A 22,145-nucleotide genomic window follows, 5' to 3' on the forward strand; every position below is an offset into this window, starting at 1 on the left:
CACTTTCTTATCACTTTTCACTCTGTCTCCTAACACTGCTTAGTAAACAGACCCCCTACAGGTAAAGCACTTTGGGGTAGATGTACTAAGCCTTGCAGAGAGATAAAGTGGAGAGAGATAAAGTACCAATCAATCAGCTCCTAACTGTCACTTTACAGGCTGTGGGGCCTATTTATCAACAAGTTTTATCATACACAACAAGTTTAAACTCGCTGCGTATAATAATGGTGCTCCAGCCAATCAGAACCCAACAGTCATCTGTTTGAAAAATGACAGGAGATGACTGGCTGGAGCACCATTATCATACAAACTCTCTCCACTGTATCTCTCTCCAAGGGTTAGTACATCTGCCCCTTCTGTGACATGTTTCCTGATTTCTTATCTGAGCACCTTGCTATGGAAATGTTTCCGCTAAGCCTGGGATGAGATTTGCCTTCATGTGATCATATACATTCCAGCATTTCCTTTTCAGTAAACATGTCTGTCTCACATGTCCCCGATGTCCTTTCAGCCCATAAAAAGTGCCTTAATATGCAATATTAGTCATCAGTGCCGTACAAATCACAGGACCCAGGTATTTAATCAACCTAAAAATATACTGCTGGCATCTAACTTTTTAGTCATTTCTATTCATGTAAATAAAAGCAGATCTTCTATGGCATTTGCATTTCACTGGCGTATTTCTGAATTCTGCATTACTTTGTCCGGCCCTATTAATCATTTAACAAAACCTGCACTTTACATTTATTTTTTTATGCAATTTAAGAAATCCCCCTGTGCTACTGTATGTTAACATTCCTTTCTAGAGCTGTATCACAGTCCATCAGTAGCAGGTTACACATGGGACCATGTGTACTAAGCAGTAATAACTAAGCCTAAGGCAAGCTCCGCTGTATCTGTTCAGTTTACCCGCAAGGCGCCCCAAGGCTTTGCACCATTTAGTAGGTCTGGTCTGTAGTGTTATGCTGTAAAGTACTGGGGCGTTTATATTGATAGCTCACTTGTAAATATTTCTAGGTCTCACTTTACCTATAGGCCTCAAGCATCAAACTTAGATGATCACTTTGTTAGGGCACGGATGGCGATGATACTACATTCACTTTATCTACTATTCTCTGCATCGTAACAGTGAAAAACATCTGGGCGAGAACCATTACCTGAAAGCAAAGTCATTTTGCCAACAGAACACTTTCTCTGATGTTATTCGTATACGTTAACAGACAAAAAATTCTAAATTATTTGCAGTTATTCTTGTGACACTGAAAAAGCGTTGGAAGCTAAGGGAACAGATGTTGTTTTTTTATACAACAACAATAATGGGTGTAGTAGGTATTACCGCCGGCCGCATGGTTCAAATCCCGACAGCGGAAGCCGGGCAGAGGTGAAGATCCTGATCGCTAATTAAGGTAAGTGCTGCCAACCCTACTCACTACCATAACCCTTGTAAAGGGGTGCCTAACCCTAACCTACCACCTAGTGCCTATCCCTAACCCCCCTCTAAGTGCCTAAACCTAACCCCGCTTCCCTGCAGCCTAAACCTAAGTCTCCCAGGGGGGTGCCTAACCCTAACCTCCCCTTCCCCTAGCCTAAACCTAACCCTCCCCTAGCCACCCCCCCACAGTTGTCCTTGCCCAGAGTCCGGCTTACCTTCGTTCGGTATGCCGGGGCGTCGGGCTCCCGGCGTAGGTCTAATGACAGGCGTCGGGTTTTCGACGCCTGTCATTAGTACCTTGCCGGAATTTGACAGTCGGGAAGACGGCAGTCGGCATTTAGACCGTTGGCTTCCTGACTACATCACACAATAATATATTGTTCTGATTCCAAGAAATATTATCACAGCAACAAAAAAATAAATAAAATTAAAACAAAAAGGTAAATGTGTAATAAATCGCTGCAGGTAGAATCTCACGCTAAACACTTTAGGGTATATCTACTAATGGTCGATTTTAAGTTATTTAAAATCGATGAATATTGTTCAACATCGATGTTGAGTTTCAAGGGCTAAATCCCACAATTACTATTACTTCTAAAATCAAATTAAAAATTGTCTGTTAGTAAATGGATGATTTAGCCCCAGAAACACACCATCGATGTTGATCGATTTCCATCAATTAGAAATCGATTAAAATCGACCTTTAGCAAACATACCACAACTGTTAAACTGTTATGTTGTGATAATTATCTCTAATTCATTTTCGTGTTGGCAGTGTCACGGTCATTTAGCAATGCAGCGATTTTCTGACCATGATGTTTTGATGCACTAAATATGAGCAATAATAAAGTGAATGGGGAATCCTGTGTCCTACTCACACGATAGTGATTCAATTGCCAAAATCTTGCATGCAGCACATTGACACCGGCATTGCTAAGGTGTCAAGGGAACAGCGTTCACTATTCAATAATGTTTAGTTACTTTGAAAAAAAAAATTGCAGAGCTAAAATGCCTGACAGACAGCGAACGCCCTTATTTACAGTTTTGTAATTGTTCTTGACCTAACTGTGATTGTTTCCTGAAAGAAACCATACAAGAATGAAACATGGCTAGTCCATAACTGAAGGCAGCAAAACAAGATCTAGGCCCTCATTCAGAGCCGTACGCTCTGAGCAGAGCGCACGCTCTGAATGAGGGCCGGGCTCCATTTTCATGGAGCGTCCTCCTGGACGCTCGTATAGCTGTGGGTCACCACCCACAGGCTATACGAGCGTGCTTTGTGATGGCCGCGATGGTCGAGACCATCGCGACCATCGAAATTGTGAGCCGGAGCCTGCGGTTGAGGTTTTCAACCGCAAGCTCCGGAGTGATTTTGGCTCTATCAGAGCCAAAATCACTCCCACTGACATCACTAGTGATGTCAGTGGGCCGGCTTCTGACGGGAGGCGTTCCCGTGGGAACGCCCCCGTCAGGGAGGCACGCCCCCGGCACGCCCACCAAAGGGGGCGTGCTGTCAATCAACATTGACAGCACGCCCCCTTTGATCGGACACAACGAGCGAAGGACTTTCCTTCGCTCGTCGCGTCTGACGCATGCGCACGACGGAGCTCCCTCGGTCGTGCGCATGCTCAGTGCATAACATCGACCCACTTGCGAGCGGACAGCCGCTCGCGAGTGGGTCTGAATCAGGCCCCTAGTCAGCTATGTGTCTGCTTTGATCATAATCGGAACCTACGAAGGCATCTTACCAAATTTTCCACTGTATTCCACCCAGGATTATTCTATACCTGTGCTTTTACCCTTTATTAATAATAATAATAATAATAATAATATTATTATTATTATATTCCAATTCCATCATTAAAGGTAAATTAACATCACAATTCATTTTAATAAAATCATGTTTAAGAAAATAAAATAAAAAATATACCTTGCTTAGTTTTTATTATACAGTATTGGTATATAGGTATATATGATAGGATTACAAATACTTGGAATTTACTCAAGCCACAAATGTTTAAAAAATACTAAAAACATAAAGTTGAAAGATAATTCCAGTTTTAAGTCACTTTCTTCATCTAGAATAGAATTGAGCAAAATGCAACCCATGCATTTGACCGGCCAGGCAATAGGGTTCACCCCGTTGCCTCTTATGTCTCATCAATTTGCCTCCACCCCGTTGAGTTGTTAAAAAATATTTTGTGCGTTTGGACCTTGATGGCTAGCATGTCAGAAGACTCTATGGTCCTCTTATCACTGATTGGTGCTTCTGTGACAGTCTCTCTGTCCTGCCATCTCGTTGCTCTGGAGTCCTGGGGATAAATTCACTAAATTGAGAGTTTTTAGAAGAGATGTTGCCCATAGCAACCAATCAAATTCTAGCTATTATCTTCTAGAAGGTGCTAGTTAAATGTTAAGTAGAATCTGATTGGTTGCTATGGGCAACATCTCTTCTAAAACTCACTTCTAAAAACTCTCACTTTAGTAAATTTACCAATGTGTGAGACAGGAAAGTTGTAGAATCCAGCAATCATCCTCCAAAAAAGGGACGGGGGGGGCAACTGGTAGAGTATTGGAGCCACAACACTGTACACCCAGCTGTACACTCTATGTCTGAACAACCACTACAGGACAACAGTGTTAATTAAGATTGCCCAACGCCTTCCTTTGACATTTATATGGTGAGTTTTTATATTCCACCATACACCTACACCACTATACAACAGTATACACTCTGATCCGGTTTTCTTTTCTTTCCATTCTATAACCACATTGCTGTGAGGAAGTTATATTACTTATACACACAAATTACACCAAGAAGGTACCAGGTAAAATTGCCACACACAGCACTAATCACGGTTGACGACACTGACAGATAACCGGGGTCTTCCTTCATGACCTCACATTTTACTTCAAGTTGACAAATAGATCTGTGTTATGTAACCTTCTGGTTCTTATACAAATCTGAAATGTAGTAATATTCCCAGAGCCGGCTTAAGGGCCACATGGACCTGGGGCTGAAAATGTTCAAGGTCCTATACTGAGAAGGGAAGGAGCTGAAACCACTGCAGTGTGGGTGAGAACAGAGCCCAGTGTAAGTGTGCACCCCCTACACTATCAGCCCCACTGTCTCCCCAAATACATAAAAATAGAAAAAAAAAATCCTAATTGTGTGAGAAAACTAGCAAAACAATTGTATTACTTATAATTTATGTCGGTGTGACCAGCTAGGCAGCTGCTGGACATCATCATGCCAAACTGTACTTGCCAACTCTCCCCGATTGTCAGGGAGACTCCCTGAAATAGTAGTAATCTCCCTGACTCCCTGAAGAGTTCAGCAATCGCCCTGATTGCACCTTACCCCCATTATGAAGCTGTTATTTATAAAAAAACAAAAAACAAACAGAGATATATACATTCAAATGGGATCATTAGTATCATTTCCCTGCATTGGTTATATAAGGCACAATGATTCATACCTGCCTACTCTCCCAGAAGTTACGGGTTGCTCCCGATTTTTCGTGTAGCCCCCCGCATCCCCTGAAAGTGTAGGCAGACCTCCTGCATCCCGCACACTTCCTAGTGAAGTGGGTAGGATGGGGAGATTTTACAGAGAATTCACGGGTCCGTAGGGAGGGGGAGTCATTCAGCCTCGCCCCCTCATCGAGGACCTACGAATTGCAGCCTTTTTCTGTGATGGGCGGGACATAATGACGCCTAGATTCCGGCCCCGCCCCCAGAAGATGTCAGCAGAATCTCCTCTCCGGGCTGCATTTTCTGAAAAGTATCAGTGTGTTTTCATCAAGCAGATCTTACAAACTCTTTGGGGCTCTTTGGATGGAAATCAGTTTTATGACACGACTCTCAGATGTAGCAGTACACATCCACTTTTTAGCGTGCTAATAGGTGTAGCTTTCACAATCTCCCTGAAATGCTTTTGCAAAAATAGGCAGGTATGGATCATGCTCATGATGGGCCTAGTTTTATGTGGAGGCCTGGAGCTGCGGCTCCATCTGCCCCATTGTTAATCTGGCACTGACCATTTTGTAGAGAACTGTCAGTTATCAACCGTATCTGCTGATATGACATCTCGTAATGTAAGGTATGCTTGCTTTAACCTAAATGTTATAAATGAAAATAATGATAGATAGATAGATAGAAATATAGTTTGAATGGACTGCGTTTAGTATGTAATAATGTAACAGAAAGCAGCTCAATTATAAACAAAGAATGATTTTAACATATAGAATGAGCGCTGTTAAAAACGGAATGGACAAAAAAACAAACATGAACACTAACACACAATACACACCACTGAACATATAAATGATGTTTAAGCTCTTTTAGGGATATTAAAAAGCAGGTCCAGGCAAGCAAACAATGGTGATACAAAGTCCAAAGCAGAGTATCTGTCCCTACCTGTGTCTTTAATCCTGAGCATTGGCAACGTTTATTTTCCTCTTGCCAGTGCACCGCCGATAGGCGTGCAATGTATTGGGAGGATGGCGGCGGATGTATGTAGCGGCACAAAGTGACGTCAGCAAGCCAGCGAGTCAGTCGGCAACAAGCTGAGGATCGGAGCCTTTGTGATGTCACTCAGCTTTGGAAGAAATGTCACCATTTTGTAGAGAACTGTCAGTTATCACCTGTATCTGCTGATATGACATGTCACTATGGGCTCTAATTATTAACACTATTTTACTACAATAAAGTGAAAAAGGGTTTTTCACATTATTTTAATTTCAAATAAATTTACTAAAGTGCAATTGGAGTAAATTTTGTAAACTACTACTCCAAACCCTAATTATCATATAGGTTTAGTAAGCAGATCACATTTCCCATAATTGTAATGGGATATGTGATCTGGCCAGAGTTATTAACAATAAAATGTGAGAAAACGCTGGGGAAGCCCTGTTCCCCAACTCCTGCTCTGTCGCGCGTGTTTTGTCAAGCGGTTTGGGAGGCTATGGTGAGCCCGTTGCGTATGCGGGGGCACCCTGTCACTGTGTTTCTTATGAATAATACATTGAGAAGATTGCAGGCGGGGTTCTTCGCAGGGAGAGAGCTTTATTGCAAGCTTTGTCCCTGCAAGGGATTTTTGATAAATCCCTGTGATATTTCATAAATTTGTAATGCGAATTTAGGAAATATCATACAACAACCACATTGTAGTAAATAGGGACCAATGTAAGGTGTGCTTATTTTCACCTAAATGTTATATGAAAATAATGATAGATAGATAGATAGATAGATATGAGATAGATAGATAGATATGAGATAGATAGATAAGAGATAGATAGATAGATATGAGATAGATAGAGAGATAGATAGATAGATATGAGATAGATAGATAGATATAAGATAGATAGATAGATATGCGATAGATAGATAGATAGATAGATAGATAGATAGATATGAGATAGATAGATAGATATAAGATAGATAGATAGATATGAGATAGATAGATATGCGATAGATAGATAGATAGATAGATAGATAGATAGATATGAGATAGATAGATAGATAGATACGGTAGATAGATATGAGATAGATAGATAGATAGATAGATAGATATGAGATAGATAGGTAGATATGAGATAGATACGGTAGATAGATATGAGATAGATAGATATGAGATAGATAGATAGACATAGTGAAATGCAAATAGCATGCGATTTATACTTTCAATAAACTGATCATGTGAATTGCTACAGAACTGTCACTTATCAGCTGTATTTGTTGAGATGTCTACTAACCTTGTAATGTAAACTTATTTTAACCAAAATGATAGATAGATAGATAGATAGATAGATAGATAGATAGATAGATAGATAGATAGATAGATAGATAGCAATGGCAAAATGCATGCAGCATGTGATTTTTAAGCTTAGTATACTGACCATGTGACTTATTAAATCATAAACAGCCTTTGCTGTCATTTAGCTTTGGTAGAATTGTCACCATTTTCAGAGCCAGATTTATGGCCACATGGACCTGGGGCTTAAAGTGTTCAAAGCCCTATACTGAGAATGGGAGGAGCTGTAACAGGTGCTGTGTGGGTGTGACCAGAGCCAGGTGTATGTGCCCACCTCCTACACTATCAGCCCCACTGCCTCCATACAAATAGAAAAAATGCATACATTTGTGAGGAAACTAGAAAAACTATTTGAATACTTAATACTTACAATGTATTGCTGACTGTGTGACCAGCTAGGCAGCTGGTCCTCATTATGCTGATGATGGGCCTATTTTTATGTGGAGGCCTGGAGCTGGAGCTCCATCCGCCCCATTGTTAATCTGGCCCTGAATATTCCCCCCTCCCACTATGAATCACTTCTCTGTGGGATCATGCAGACAGCAAGACACCAAAAAGTGGCTCATTATTTTTTGGTGTTTTATGTAGCTCGAAGACGGCAGACACTGCAGCAAGAACAGTGCTGTCCCTGCTATGGGTTGTTAGGGCAACAACAGCTGCAGCTGTCGGAACGGTCAGTGCCACTGCCAGTTCGTACATTGCCCAGCTTATAGGTGATGCTGTCTTGCACCTATAATGACAGGGGCGCGTCATTCATACATGGGGGAGAAGAGTTATCAGTGCACGTAATCTATGTTTTTGCACCCAATGTAGCCCTGTATGTAATTTGTTATATCTCCACTCACTTCATTGAAAAAATTGTGATAATGGTCTAGCTCAGAGCTTTCCCAAATCTATCATTACAGTCCATATTTTAAGGCTATCCATGCTTGAGCACAGGTGACGTAAATTAGTATCTTCAGTTTGATTTAACTGTCTGGACTCAAGCATGCATATTCTTAAAACCTGGACTGTAATAGCCAACCTGTGACTCTCCAGCTGTTGTGAAACTACAAGTCCCAGCATGCTTTACCAGCTGCTCGGTATGATGGTATGCTGGGACTTGTAGTTTCACAAAAGCTGGAGAGTCACAGGTTGGCCAGGCCTGATCTAGCTTATAATGTAGCAAAGAGTGGTCCACCTGTGATGTCCTATGGTATTCTCAAACTTTCTCTATTTCTACAGCTAACACATTGTTACATCCGCATACAAAGTGCAGGGGTGTATCTAGTGATCCAAGCGCCCCTGGCAATGTAATGGACTGGCGCCCCCCACCCCCCTCTATGCAGTGCCCTCAATAGTAATCCCCCAGTAGTAATCCCCACTATGCTGCATTGCCCCAGTAGTAGCCCCCCCTATACAGTGCCCCCAGTAGTAGCCCCCTATACAGTGGCCCCAGTAGTAGTCCCCCCATACAGTGCCTCCCAGTAGTAGACCCCCCTATATACTGCCCACAGTAGTGGCCACACTCCTAAATTGCTCCCAGTATTGCCCCCCTATACAGTGCCCCCCTATACAGTGCCCGAAGTAGTGGCCACCCACCCCCTAAATTGCCCACAGTAGTGGCCACTCCTATACAGTGCCCCCCAGTAATGGGCACCCCCCCATAAAGTGCCCCCAGTAGCTGCCACCCCCTATTTCAGTGCCCCCCCCTGTAGTGCCATGCTTACAAACACACTCACAAAGAAAAAAAAGAAATTCAACTTACCTGATCCCCGCTCCTGACGCAGAGCTGTCTGCTCTGACTGAGTCCCGGCCGCTCTTCTCCTTGATGGGAGAGACGTCATGACGTATGACGTCTCTCCCATCACATGCTGCGGGGGGAGCCGGCACACGGAGCTCATTAGTGAGCTTCAGCCGGCTCCCTCCGCGGACGACGCAGCAGCAAATGAGAGTCTGTTTGACTCATTAGCTGGCTGCTATTACAAACACACAGCCGCCGCTGGCGGCTGTGTGTTTGTAAACGGTGTAGGGCAGACCGCTATCACTGCGATCTACCCTACACTTGTGGGGCCGGGGGACTTGTCCACCCCCTTGGCTACTGGTGGCACTACCGGGTGGCGCCCCCCCTTTGGTCAGCGCCCCTGGCGAGTGCCATCCTGGCCAATGGGTAGATACGCCCCTGACAAAGTGATACTCTACCGGATACATTGGCTTATGATGAAACATGATACATTGCAGACTATGAAATTGTCTCTGCCTGCACACACACAATGTTCTGCAGGTGCCAATAAACATTAATCAGACTTACAATCGGCCAATAGCTTCACTACAGCACCCCAAGGCCATACAGTCATTATACATATGTTTTGCTATGAGTTCATTACCGTGGGGAAGGAGATCCCTTCTTTTTGTCTGATCTATGTTTTCTTTGTTCTTTTGTTCTAGAGCATGAGCTGGGTTTGGGGACAAGGCTTTAGTTTCTGTAGCGTGTGCCAGAGGAGGTGTTCCCTTGTCCTGAGACAACGCTTGTAAGGACCTTACATGTCGGCTTGTAGATCTTGTTGACTGGATGAGGAACAAAACACATTAGTAATAAAAAGCAAAAACAAAATGCCTAGCCCTGCCCATCTGTCGTAGGAGTGGGTGTGTGTCCTCATGGTTAAACGTGGACCTCAGCTAAAAGTTAAAGTAAGTTATTATCTTGTTGAACTGTAAAGATATCAAAGTTGGTTTTATACAAACTTTGTTGTACAATCGAAGTTGTCTTTGGACTGACAGCAGCCAGTTTGTCTTCCAAACCCGCTATCCCTGTACAGAGAACAGTGGACCCTCCAACAGTTGTAGATAGAAAGTCATTTATTTATTAAAGAATAATAGATAATAATTAAATATATTCTAAGAAAATGGCCACAAAGGTTGGACATACTCTGGATGGAGAGAGATATTATTATCATGTCATGGCTTTCAAAGGATACATTAATAATACCTAGAGTAAAAAATAAACGTTGCATGAATGAAAGATGAGCATAAACTAATTTGCGTGACCGGATATACAATCTTAAACCATTATAACCAGCTGAAGCCACACTAACGCACACCTCTGCTGATGACCTGGCGCTGTTTTTTCTTACAGTGGCTGGTGGAGGCCCCGAAACCTTGGATCCAAAGGCGATGTGTGATCTATCTCCCTTTCTGATCTCCCGGGAGATGCCAGATCCTCTTGTGGTGAGTGGGTCTGCAGAAACACATTTGGTGTAAAATACATAGTTATCACTAGTAATGTGGTGTCACGTTAAATTACACCATTATTAATATAACCCTGTATAATTTAACTTTTATTGTCTTACTTTAGTGGGTATTGATACCTTTATGTCCATAGTCTAATAATGTAATGGTGCATACACATGGGACGATCATCAATGATAACGATATTGTTAAACGATCTCCCGCGTGTGCTGGATGATTGATCGATCATCCTGCACACCACCAACTCACCAATGATGGCCAACCACCCGTGATCAACGATCACGGGTCCCTATAGTAACCTGGTCAATATCGACCAAGTTGGCCTGCATACACGGACGATGGACGATATCATTATTGTCCATACGTGCCCGCGCATCGCAGGTCTGGGTGGGTTGGAGGCACCGAAACATGCATGATATGAATGATAACGATATTATCGATATCGTTACCGTTCATATCGTACATTTTAATCATGCTGTGTGTACGCACCTTAAGACCTTTCTAAAATTGTTCTAATAAAATTTCTATTTCATCTGTGATTCTTATCAATTCAGGAGTGTGCCTCAACCACAGAGCATTATTTTTCTTTTTTCTTATATAAGTGTACTCTTTTGCTCTTGGGTGCACCTCACTCGTTCCCTGTTTGATTTCTGATAGGGCAGTGATCAAACAGGCACACTATACATTATTGAGGTATTACCAACCTCTATATTTATATAATATGCATCTCATCCCATTTGTGATAGGTCAGTGATCAAACAGACAGACTATACATTATTGAGGTATTACCAACCTCTATATTTATATAACATGCATCCCATCCCATTTGTGATAGGGCAGTGATCAAACAGACACACTATACATTATTGAGGTATTACCAACCTCTATATTTATGTAACATGCATCCCATCCCATTTGTGATAGGGCAGTGATCAAACAGACACACTATACATTATTGAGGTATTACCAACCTCTATATTTATATAACATGCATCCCATCCCATTTGTGATTTGTAAGTTCCTGTGGAGCCTCTTTTCCCGCTCTTTTCCCCTTTTGCACTGCACTGTGGGCTCTGGCAGGGATTGCTGGAGGCAGATGAGATGTACCTACTCATGCCTGTAATGCTTCTTACTTCGCCTCTGTAAAGAGGCGTATGAGGAAAAGTTATAGTGGCAGGATGCGTGCAGCTGTAATACATCTCCCCCAAAGCATTTTTCATTTCTTGAGTAACTGTGATACATTGTTGTGTCTACTGATGTTTTTTGGCAACATGAATAGTATAGCTTAATTGTTTTAAATACATACTCACCTTATTACCAACTGTTTTTTAAACTACTCTTACATTTTATCACTCAACATTGCACATTACTTGAATAAAGATTATGATAAGCACGAGAAGTCAATTAAGATTCCTCCTTTTTTTTAATCCATATCCTGATAACCAATAGGGATTAACAATTCAGCAATTATTTTTTTGTATAAAAAATACGGAAACTATGATTTTCGTATTTTTTTTATGTAAATCCTCTATTCAGCAATGGGATAATGGAGAAGACAGCGCTATTATTTTCTCCACTAATTCCCATCTCGCAGAGTACCGCACTGTAGGGATCAGCCATTAATCTCTACAGTGCTTTAACGCTTTTTGCTATTCAGCAAAGCAAAAAGTGTTACTTTATATAACGCCATCTCAGGATGGTGTTATATGAAGAAAAATATGAGATATGGTAAGAACTTACCCTTGTTATCTCTATTTCTACGAAGTCCATAGGGTTCCACAGGATACCTTGGGGTATAGGTGTGACGTCAGTCGCAGGGCACCAAAGAGTTAAGCTTTCAGCCTCCCAGGATGCACTAGGTCCCCCTCCTATACCCCGCCCCCGGGCCAAGGCACCTCAGTTAGTTACCAAGCCATAGGCCGGAGGAGGAGAAGGAAGAGAGAGAACAAAGATCTGGACACATACAAGAATCACATTCTCACCAGAGGGAGACGGAAAACCGGTGACCAGAGCAAAGCCCATCTGCAGCACAGGTGCGACAGGGCGGGAGTCCTGTGGAACCCTATGGACTTCGTAGAAATAGAGATAACAAGGGTAAGTTCTTACCATATCTCATATTTTCTACTTCAGGGTCCATAGGGTATCCACAGGATACCTTGGGGATGTCCCAAAGCAGTATCCTTTAAGGGTGGGGACGCTCCTGTGCAGAAAGGAGAATCCGCCGCCCGAAGGAAGCATCCTGAGAGGCGAAGGTGTCAAACCTGTAATACCTCACGAAGGTATGGACAGAAGACCACGTAGCAGCCTTGCAGATCTGAACTGCCGAGGCACCACGTCGAGCTGCCCACGAAGGACCCACAGACCTAGTGGAATGAGCCTTCAGAGAAGGAGGGACCGGTAGGCCTTCATGAAGATAAGCTTCAGAAATAGCCATACGGATCCAGGCTGCCAAAGTTTGCTTTGAAGCAGGCCAACCCTTTTTACGGAAGCCATAGAGGACAAACAAAGCGTCCGACTTCCTAAACGAAGAAGTGCAGTCAACATAAGTCCTTAAGGCCCGCACAACATCCAAAGAGGCCTCACCCACGGAAAGACCCGGTGAGTTAAAGGCCGGAACAACTATTTCCTCGTTAACATGAAACTGGGAAACAACTTTGGGAAGAAACTCGGGCCGAGTGCGGAGCACTGCCCTGTTCCCATAAAAAACCAAGAAAGGGGGTCTACAAGAAAGAGCCCCTAACTCAGAAACACGTCTGGCCGAAGCAATGGCCAGAAGGAAAACAGTCTTAGCTGTTAGCCATTTAAGATCCACTGAGCCCAGTGGTTCAAACGGCGGTCCTTGGAGAGCCCTCAGGACCACAGCCAAATCCCAAGGCGCCACAGGTGGAACAAAGGGCGGCTGAATGCGGAGAACACCCTGCATAAAGGTGCGCACATCCGGGATTGTAGCAATCCTACGGTGAAACCAGACAGATAGGGCCGAAACCTGTACCTTCAAAGAAGCAAGGCGAAGCCCATGATCTAGTCCCGCTTGCAGGAAGGCGAGAATCCGAGACAGACGAAACTCCCGCGGTGCATAACCTCTCGGTCGACACCACTGGAAGAACGTATGCCACACGCGATGGTATATCCTCGCGGAAGACGGTTTCCGAGCTCGTAACATGGTACGCACCACAGAGCTGGAAAACCCCCGGGACCTCAGCATGGCCGTCTCAACAGCCACGCCGTCAAAGACAGCCGAGTCAGGTCCGGGTGAAGGCAAGGACCCTGAGACAGAAGGTCCGGTCGTAGCGGCAACCGCAGAGGAATGTCCACGGACAGACCCTGAAGGTCTGAGAACCAGTGCCGTCTGGGCCACGCGGGAGCTATCAACAGGAGCGTCCCTCCTTCCTGTTTGAATTTCCGGATTACCCGTGGAAGAAGGGAGACCGGAGGGAACAGGTATGCGAACCGGAACGTCCACTGGACGGACAGAGCATCCACCAGAGACGCCCCTTCGTCTCTTGTGCGAGACCCGTACACCGGCAACTTGTTGTTGTGCCGGGACGCCATGAGGTCGATTTCTGGAAGACCCCACCTGTCCACCAGTAGTTGAAAAACGTCCGGGTGCAGGGACCATTCCCCCGGATGAACGTCCTGGCGACTTAGAAAGTCCGCCTCCCAATTTAGCACTCCCGGGATGAAGACCGCTGATATGGCCGGAAGATTGCGCTCCGCCCAAACCAGGATCCGAGAGACCTCTACGAGAGCCGCCCGACTGCGAGTTCCTCCTTGCCTGTTTATGTAGGCCACGGTGGTAGCGTTGTCCGACTGGACCTGCACCGGGCGACCCTGGAGAAACCGCTGTGCCTGCTGGAGAGCATTGAAGACCGCACGGAGTTCCAAGATATTTATTGGAAGCTCCGCTTCTGTCGGCGTCCACCTGCCCTGGAACAAGTGTGGACCCGAAACTGCTCCCCAGCCCCGAAGACTGGCGTCCGTTGTCAACAGGACCCAATTTGGAACCCAGAACGGACGTCCCTTGTTGAGGTGGGTCGTCTGTAACCACCACGCAAGGGACAGGCGACCCTCCTGGGTGAGCACAATCGTCTGGGACTTCAAAGACTGAGTCAGCCCGTTCCACTTGGACAGGATCAGGTGCTGCAGAGGTCTGGAGTGAAACTGGGCGTATTCCACCATGTCGAACACCGACACCATGGAGCCCAGTAACCTCATCGCCGAGTGTAAGGACACCCGGCGGCTGTGCAGGCAACTGCGCACCCTTGACTGTAAAGCAGAGATCTTGTCCTCCGTCACGAAGATCCTTTGCTGTCCCGAGTCCAATAAGGCTCCAAGATGCAGAATCCTCCGAGACGGGATTAGAGTGGACTTCTGCCAGTTGATTAGCCAGCCGTGCCGTTGCAGCAGTGCAATGGTCAGGTCCAAGTGGCGTAACAGGAGCTCTGGAGATCCTGCCACCAATAACAGGTCGTCCAAATACGGCAACATGCGGACTCCCTGCAGCCGCAGAGAAGCCGCCATGACCGCCATCACCTTGGTGAAAACACGTGGTGCTGTTGCCAGGCCAAAAGGTAACGCCCGAAACTGGAAGTGGTCGCTGCGGATTGCAAACCTGAGGAACTGTTGATGGCGCCAAAGAATAGGGACATGCAGGTAAGCGTCCTGTATGTCCAATGACACCAAGTAGTCCCCAGGTTCCAGCGCCAGAATGATGGACCGTAGGGTCTCCATCCGAAACTTCGGGACCCGCAAAGACTTGTTGAGTGCTTTGAGGTTGAGAATCGGACGATATGACCCATTGGGTTTCTGTACCAAAAATAGATTTGAATAGAAACCCTGGCCCCTCTGGGAGAATGGAACCGCCACTATAACTCCAGCCTGGAGCATAGTGTGCAATACCTTCCGCAGCTCCGTAGCCTTGTTCCGGTCTGATGGGAGACCCGTGGTGAAGAAGCGAGCCGGGGGTCTGTGCCGGAAGGAGAGGGCGTATCCGTGGGAAACCACCTCCAGAACCCAAGTGTCTGTCGTAGTGGTCGACCAACACTGGGCGAACTGTAGCAGGCGGCCTCCCACCCTGGGATCCCCCAAAGGGAGGCCCGGACCGTCAGGCCGCAGGCTTGTCATCTGGCTTGGGGGCCGGACGTCTGGTACTCCATGCCTGCTTCCGGGGCTTGACCGATTTCTTAGGGCCAGCCTGTCGAGGAAACGACTGTGGTTTGGGCCTGCCCTGGGCCCTAGATGACCGAAAGGACGATGGTCCCGAACCAGAAGGAGCAGCGGCCGACGGGAGACAAGCAGATTTGGCTGCCGCCAGCGTGGCCACAATCTTATCCAGATCCGGACCGAAGAGAACTTCTCCGGTAAACGGCAACGCTTCCAGACCTTTCTTGGAATCTGCGTCCGCCTTCCAGGATCGCAGCCACAAGGTGCGACGAGCAGCTACCGCTGCTGAAGAAATTCTGGACACCAGAGTACTAATGTCTAGAGCCGCCTCGTTGATGTAGGTGGCCGAATCACGGAGATTGCCAATCAACTCCGCCTGTTCGGCCGGACAGTCGGATTCAAAAGAAGCCTCTAATGAATCCGCCCAGCGCTCCATCGCTCTGGCAACCCAGCAAATGGCCATAGCCGGCCGTGCTGCCCCCCCTGCAAGGGAATAAGCGGACTTCAGGCAGATTTCTACCTTGCGGTCCGTAGCATCCTTAAGGGAGGACATGGATGGCATCGGCAATGTGGCACTACGGACAAGACGGGTCACGTGAGAATCCACCTGTGGAGGGGATTCCCACTTAGCAAAATAATTATCCGCGAACGGATAAGCCACCGCCAGGCGTCTCTGCGGCTGGTATCTTTTGCCAGGTTGTTTCCACGCCTCCTCTAAATGGTCCACCAACTGACCCGAAAGAGGAAAGACTGTGGCATCGCCCTTCACATCTTTGAAAAAGGCATACTTAGATTTAGCCGCTGGGGGAACTTCGTCCTCAATCACCAAGGCTGTGCGGACCGCCCGAATAAGTCCAGGAATATATACTTTGGACTTAGCATCAGCGTCCTTAGTATGGAGAGGTTCCTGATCGTAAGGATCAAGAATCTCCCCATCATCAGACGTCCCTTCGTCATCCTCATAAGGAGCGGACAGAGACGCCACCGGCCTTTTATGAGGCCGCATCACAGACTCCCCTTGCAACACATCCGACAAGTGCTGTACAGAACTCGTCAGGGAGTTAACCCACGCTGGCTCCTGAGAACCCGGGAGCGGGGAAATAGGGAGACTGTGGGGTACCACCAATTGTCGTGGGAACCCCTGCATGGGTGACGACACCACAGACTGCTGGGACAAACCCCTCGGAGTAAACGCGGGCTGCGGAGCTAACTGGCCCACTAAAGCTGTTAACGCCTGAGCGAAACAAGCCCAGGGCGGCTCCTGTACCGGTGCTGTAACCGTAATAGGTCGCGCCATGGACAAACACTGCCGGCAAAGGCCCTCCGCGCTACCCTCCCCCTCCGCTAACGGTACTTTGCACGTGGTACACTGTAGCCGGAGGGGAAAATCACTTTCAGACATGATGGCACCACGTATGTGACCTCTCTCACCAATTAAGTATTAAATAGGCGAGAGACCACCCTGCAGCACCGCACCGCAAGGGCTTTAGCAGAAGAACAGGGACAGTAATAAAGCTGACAGTTTAGAGAAGAAAAGTTACAGGCAGCAGCGCTAGCACAGTCACATACAATGCAGAGAAATAACAATTCCTGCACTAACAGCGCTGATCACTCAACTACACAGACACAGGGCCTGGTAGGACACAGCGCTGCATACACAGACCTGACCACAGCGGAGGAGAGGTATGCGGGGGGACCCAGACCACGATGCTTCCGTCCAGCGCTTCCAGCAGCGTTCACCATGCGTTCTGGAGAAGATGGCCGCCGAGGAGCAGAGAGGAGGCTGGCCTGGGGGAGGAGCGCTGCCACAGGACCAGTCGGCAGCATGCAGAGAGGGCTGTGTGCAGCGGGGGAGGCGCCGGCTGTGAGACAGGGAAGGCGCGCTCCCCTGGCATGCATTTAACCCCTGGGACGCCGCAGCGCTACCGCTCTGCTGCGGTCCGCTGTCCCAGGGGGTAGTGGAAGCGCAGGTTGGTCGCCTGGCTCCACGCTGCAGCCAGTCCCCAGGGAGCCCCCTGCCTGGGGACTTAGGACCATGTGATCAGCGGGGACCCACCGCGGGACCCCGCTGCTTACCTCTGTCCCCCTTGAATCCGGCCATGGTCCGGAGCATCTGGGGTCACCGCTAGCTGTGACCCCAGACGCCCACCAGCATCCCCGGATCAGTACCGGCGTTCTGGTACCGGCGGGGTGTAGGGAAGACAGCATGGACGTCAGGACTGACTGTCCATGCTGTTCATCCAGATGTGCAGCCACAGCTGCATGAAGAATAAGCTTCAGGGGCTCTTCTAGCCCCCACTCCAACAGGTGCACCCGACTCCGGCCGGGCACCAAACTAAACTGGGGTGCCTTGGCCCGGGGGCGGGGTATAGGAGGGGGACCTAGTGCATCCTGGGAGGCTGAAAGCTTAACTCTTTGGTGCCCTGCGACTGACGTCACACCTATACCCCAAGGTATCCTGTGGATACCCTATGGACCCTGAAGTAGAAATACTTAAATATCCCGAAAACTGCAGGGACAGAGGGACATTTTCCCATAAGTCCCTGCAGCATCTTGTAAGCCCGCCCAGTCTCCATCCCTGCTTTCCGATGATCGCCGACAGGCAAGTCCAACAAGAGCATGTTAAACCTGCCGAAAGTGATTGACATGTGTACACAGGCTTTATACTAGCCTGTATACATGTATATTTATGTGCGACTATATTTAACATTTATATATAACTATTAAATATAAAAGCACATAAATATACATGTATACAAGCTAGTATATAGCCTGTATACACATGTCAATCAATTTGGACAGACTGGAGATGTACTTACCTCGTCGGCGGCCACCGCAAGTAGGGACTATGACTATTCCGGAACGCATGACTGTGCATGTGCAGAAGAACAAACAGAAAGTATTGTTTTGGGAATCCCGAAAACAATGCCTTCTGTGACATCGCAGGCACAGCATGTTACCGCAACCGCTGTCCCTGCAGAAAATATTGCCGAATAGCAGCAATAAATGATCATAATTGATAAAAACTCGTGATGATGTTGCCCGATTCTGGGTAACATTGTCACTCTTGGAATAGACCCCCGAGGGATGAAAGGTAACCACATCATTAGCTAAACACCTTGTAAAAGTCGCGGATGTGACAAAACGTGTTGGTATTACACTCTATACTACTCCATTATTGACATCACAGCACATGTGACGGGCTAACACCGGAGTCTTTTACCCCAGTGCCTGAGAACACGCCGCTAAGAGCTGCACAGAGACCACTTTACCGGCCGCACATCTGCACACAGAAAGGCCGCGCTGATCATCACACAGAGGGGCCATGCAGCGGGACAGCCGGCTGAAGCAAAGCCAAACTTGAGATCTCCGAAGAGTGACCCGTTAATCGGGGAATTTGCACCACGGATGATCGCTGACAATAGGGAAAGCTAGGGGGAGCTCTCTATCCTTACCTGCTGTTTTTTACAGTGGGGTACACAAAACCAACACATATTTGCACGGAAGAGATATAAACATGTTGCTGACTGCTATGTACTGACTACTGTGTATCCACGGCACTCTTTGTTTTATTCAATTATTTTATTTTACTATATTTTAATTTATATTATTTTACATTTTATAATGGTTTCTATTATTATTACATATTACAGCAGAGGCGGCCTTAGCGTCCATCTCTGGATCAAGCCCAGAGTGTGTTACTGTTATGCTATTTTACTACACACTTGCTTTTTCCCTCATGTTCTGGGCAGTGTGCTGTAGTATTAATAAGCATTAATCACTTCATTTTCACTTGACATCCCAATTATTTTAATATGTTTTAATTTCCCAACTAAATAAAAAAAAGAGAGCATTTAATCACACTTAAAGGAATCCATCAGTTTTCATGAAAATACTTCAGTAAATTGAATACTACAAAGGTATTTCATCTCAGCTATAAAAACTTACATGAAAAGAGTTTTATTGGCAAATACTATACATCTAAAACAAGAGCGCCAATCCGCGCTCAAGGACGGTGACGGAGCACAGCAGGGGGTCATTTAATTGATAGCAATCTCAAATAATTGACCAACATGGGAAAATTCCCACTAACGTAATTACAGGGTTTTCACTTTCTCACATGTTGTGAGTCTGCTAACATTTTGTACATCATCCAAACTCATTTATAAATGAAATATTTGTACAAATATGACCGAGCTTTTCCGTGTCTGTTTGGGCTTATTACCTTTAATTACATCAAAGAGAGGAATCGGTATGAAATACCGGCGGGTCGATAGCCACCGGATCAAATCCCGACAGCGGACCCCCGATATCTGAAGAACCTCCCGGGGGGATCTAACCCTCACCCCCAGTGGTGCCTAACTCCCCTCCCATAGCCTAAACCAAAGCTCTCAAAATTAAATATGCAAAAACAAGGCTAAATAAAGGAAAAAAAAAGTCAAACTCGCTATCTCCTAATGCATACATTGGTTTCTGTCAAGAGAAGCTCCAGTGTTTTGTTTGTGCAAAAATGATAGAAGCTACAAGAGGTTAATAATATTGATACCTTCTTAATCACACAAGTGCCCGGGCTTGGCAAAGTTCTCTATAGCCTTGATTACAGCCTATTACATGCGGCAAGATACTATGCAACTCTCTGTGAGTCTAGGCGAGTACAATCTCGCACCAGCCTCGCATCCTATTACATTTACCCCATGGCTTTTTTCCAGATACAAAGGGGGAGATGTATGAACGGCCAATATGGGGGTTTAGTGGTATCAGCGCACGTTATGTGCCCTGATACCGCTTCTCTCCCATGTATTAATGTGGGGTAGGGTGGTAAATGACAGGGGTGTCATTATCGGCGCTGCTATCTACAAGAGAGCACGCCCTTGTGCCACCCAATGTATGAATGGTCAGTGGCACTTACCAATAAACGATAACATTGCGCGGAACTTTATGTTATTGTAGAAAAATAAACCATAACAAAAACATTTTTAAAAACTTACCTGGCGTGATAGCTTTCGGCCAACTTGGCAGAAAGAGTCTGAATTATAATATAACACTAATGACTGTTTACACTTTTAATTCTTTTTTTGTACAATAGAGTGAGTGGTCATGCCAGCCATAGATATATTGAAGTGCACAATTAGGGGGAATTAAATTAGGTGCGGGAACCCCGGGCGCTAAGCCCAGAGGGTGGATCTTTACTGGCAGCCTCACAAACTACTGTACAAGAAAAAAAAATCTGTGTTAAAATACAGACTCTGCGGTGTAACGTGCGGGGAAACCCATAGATTCCGTCACTTTGCATGGAATTTATGGTTTAGTGCGCATTAACCCATGGTTTATCGTGCTGGGAAAATGCCAAGTAACTGAACAGCTCTGGGCGCGAGAGCCAGAGCAAATACTGCACAGCAACCCCCGCGCCTAATTGAACTCCCCCCTTAGTGGTACAAAATCATGTACATTGGTAGAACATTTTCTTGTCTATTTTAATAGACAACAAAATATCCTTATCCATTTACGATGTAGAAAGAGCTTTAAGAAGCCCCCAGCCGATGATAGCTATCACCAGGCTACCTTTCCTAGGCAAAGCAAAGGAAAACCTGTTGAAGAGAGTATTACATTTAATACTGCAATCTTCCTCAGAGGAAAAATATTTTAATAATTGAATATATTTTTTAATCTATTTTTTATAATTTTTAAAAAAATTTTAAGCTATCCATTTATTTTTCACAAAACTGGAACCGGAAGTCCAAGTGCGCAAAAGGTCCCAGGATTGTGTGGCAAAGTGTAAAGGTTAAAAAGAATCTCTCGAAGTTAGGACTATCATTAGCATAATTCAGCAAGTGGATGTGTTTAATATCTATTGAAAAAGGATTTTGAAACCTTTACTTCCATACTAATCCAGCAAATTGTTGACAAAGTCAAATAATTTAATATGATCGCTTGCAATTATTATATGACGATCTAATCGTCTATGGTCTGACGATGTGTTACCACGACGCTACTTTGCGTTGGCGCAATCCAATGCGCACAAATGCGATATCACAACACACACATACTGATGCACATAAACGCACACACATATAAATGTATATATACATGCAGATGTTCATATGCACATACTTACACATGGACGCTCATCTGTATATAGTCACATGCATACCGACACATATTTGCTATTCCAATACACAGACGCATATATGCGAACGCATACATATAAGATGGTTCCCACACATTATAGTTAATAACCAGAGTTATTAAAGGTATTTGTTAGCTACTAATTATAATGTAATATGTACTTAAAAGAGATCTAAGGTCAGAATACAGTGGACATGTCATGTTTGGTATCATACTAAATCCCTGTTTATTTGTAGACATCCGTTTCTATCGGCGAAGGATTCGCATCTTGCGTTCGCTAGTTATGGATCATAGGGAGTTATTGGTTAGAATGTTATGACTTGTATGCAGTGTCTGTAGCCAGTTTTAACTAGTTCTTCGGCAGGAAGCTACACAAAGAAG

At 45.6% G+C, this 22,145-nt stretch overlaps 1 protein-coding gene and 1 long non-coding RNA gene across 2 annotated transcripts in view; one reads left to right on the forward strand and one right to left on the reverse strand.

Annotated features, from left to right (window-relative positions):
- The window catches only part of CFAP20DC (CFAP20 domain containing), a 357,191-nt gene that overhangs the window by 204,558 nt on the left and 130,488 nt on the right, over nucleotides 1-22,145 (reverse strand). The window contains exons 9-10 of the mRNA XM_088478712.1: nucleotides 10,328-10,464; nucleotides 9,614-9,794 (exon numbers count right to left, since the gene is read on the reverse strand). Coding sequence (XP_088334838.1) covers nucleotides 9,614-9,794; nucleotides 10,328-10,464 — 318 coding nt within the window. The remainder of the gene's footprint in view (nucleotides 1-9,613; nucleotides 9,795-10,327; nucleotides 10,465-22,145) is intronic.
- Nucleotides 1-22,145, forward strand: part of LOC148517438 (uncharacterized) — a 165,901-nt gene that overhangs the window by 120,287 nt on the left and 23,469 nt on the right. Inside the window, exon 2 of the long non-coding RNA XR_015879293.1 lies at nucleotides 10,363-10,454. This is a non-coding gene — a long non-coding RNA (uncharacterized LOC148517438). The remainder of the gene's footprint in view (nucleotides 1-10,362; nucleotides 10,455-22,145) is intronic.

Source organism: Taudactylus pleione, unplaced genomic scaffold (assembly GCF_031769625.1).
Source record: "Taudactylus pleione unplaced genomic scaffold, aTauple2 ptg000217l, whole genome shotgun sequence".
Lineage (NCBI taxonomy): Eukaryota > Metazoa > Chordata > Amphibia > Anura > Myobatrachidae > Taudactylus > Taudactylus pleione.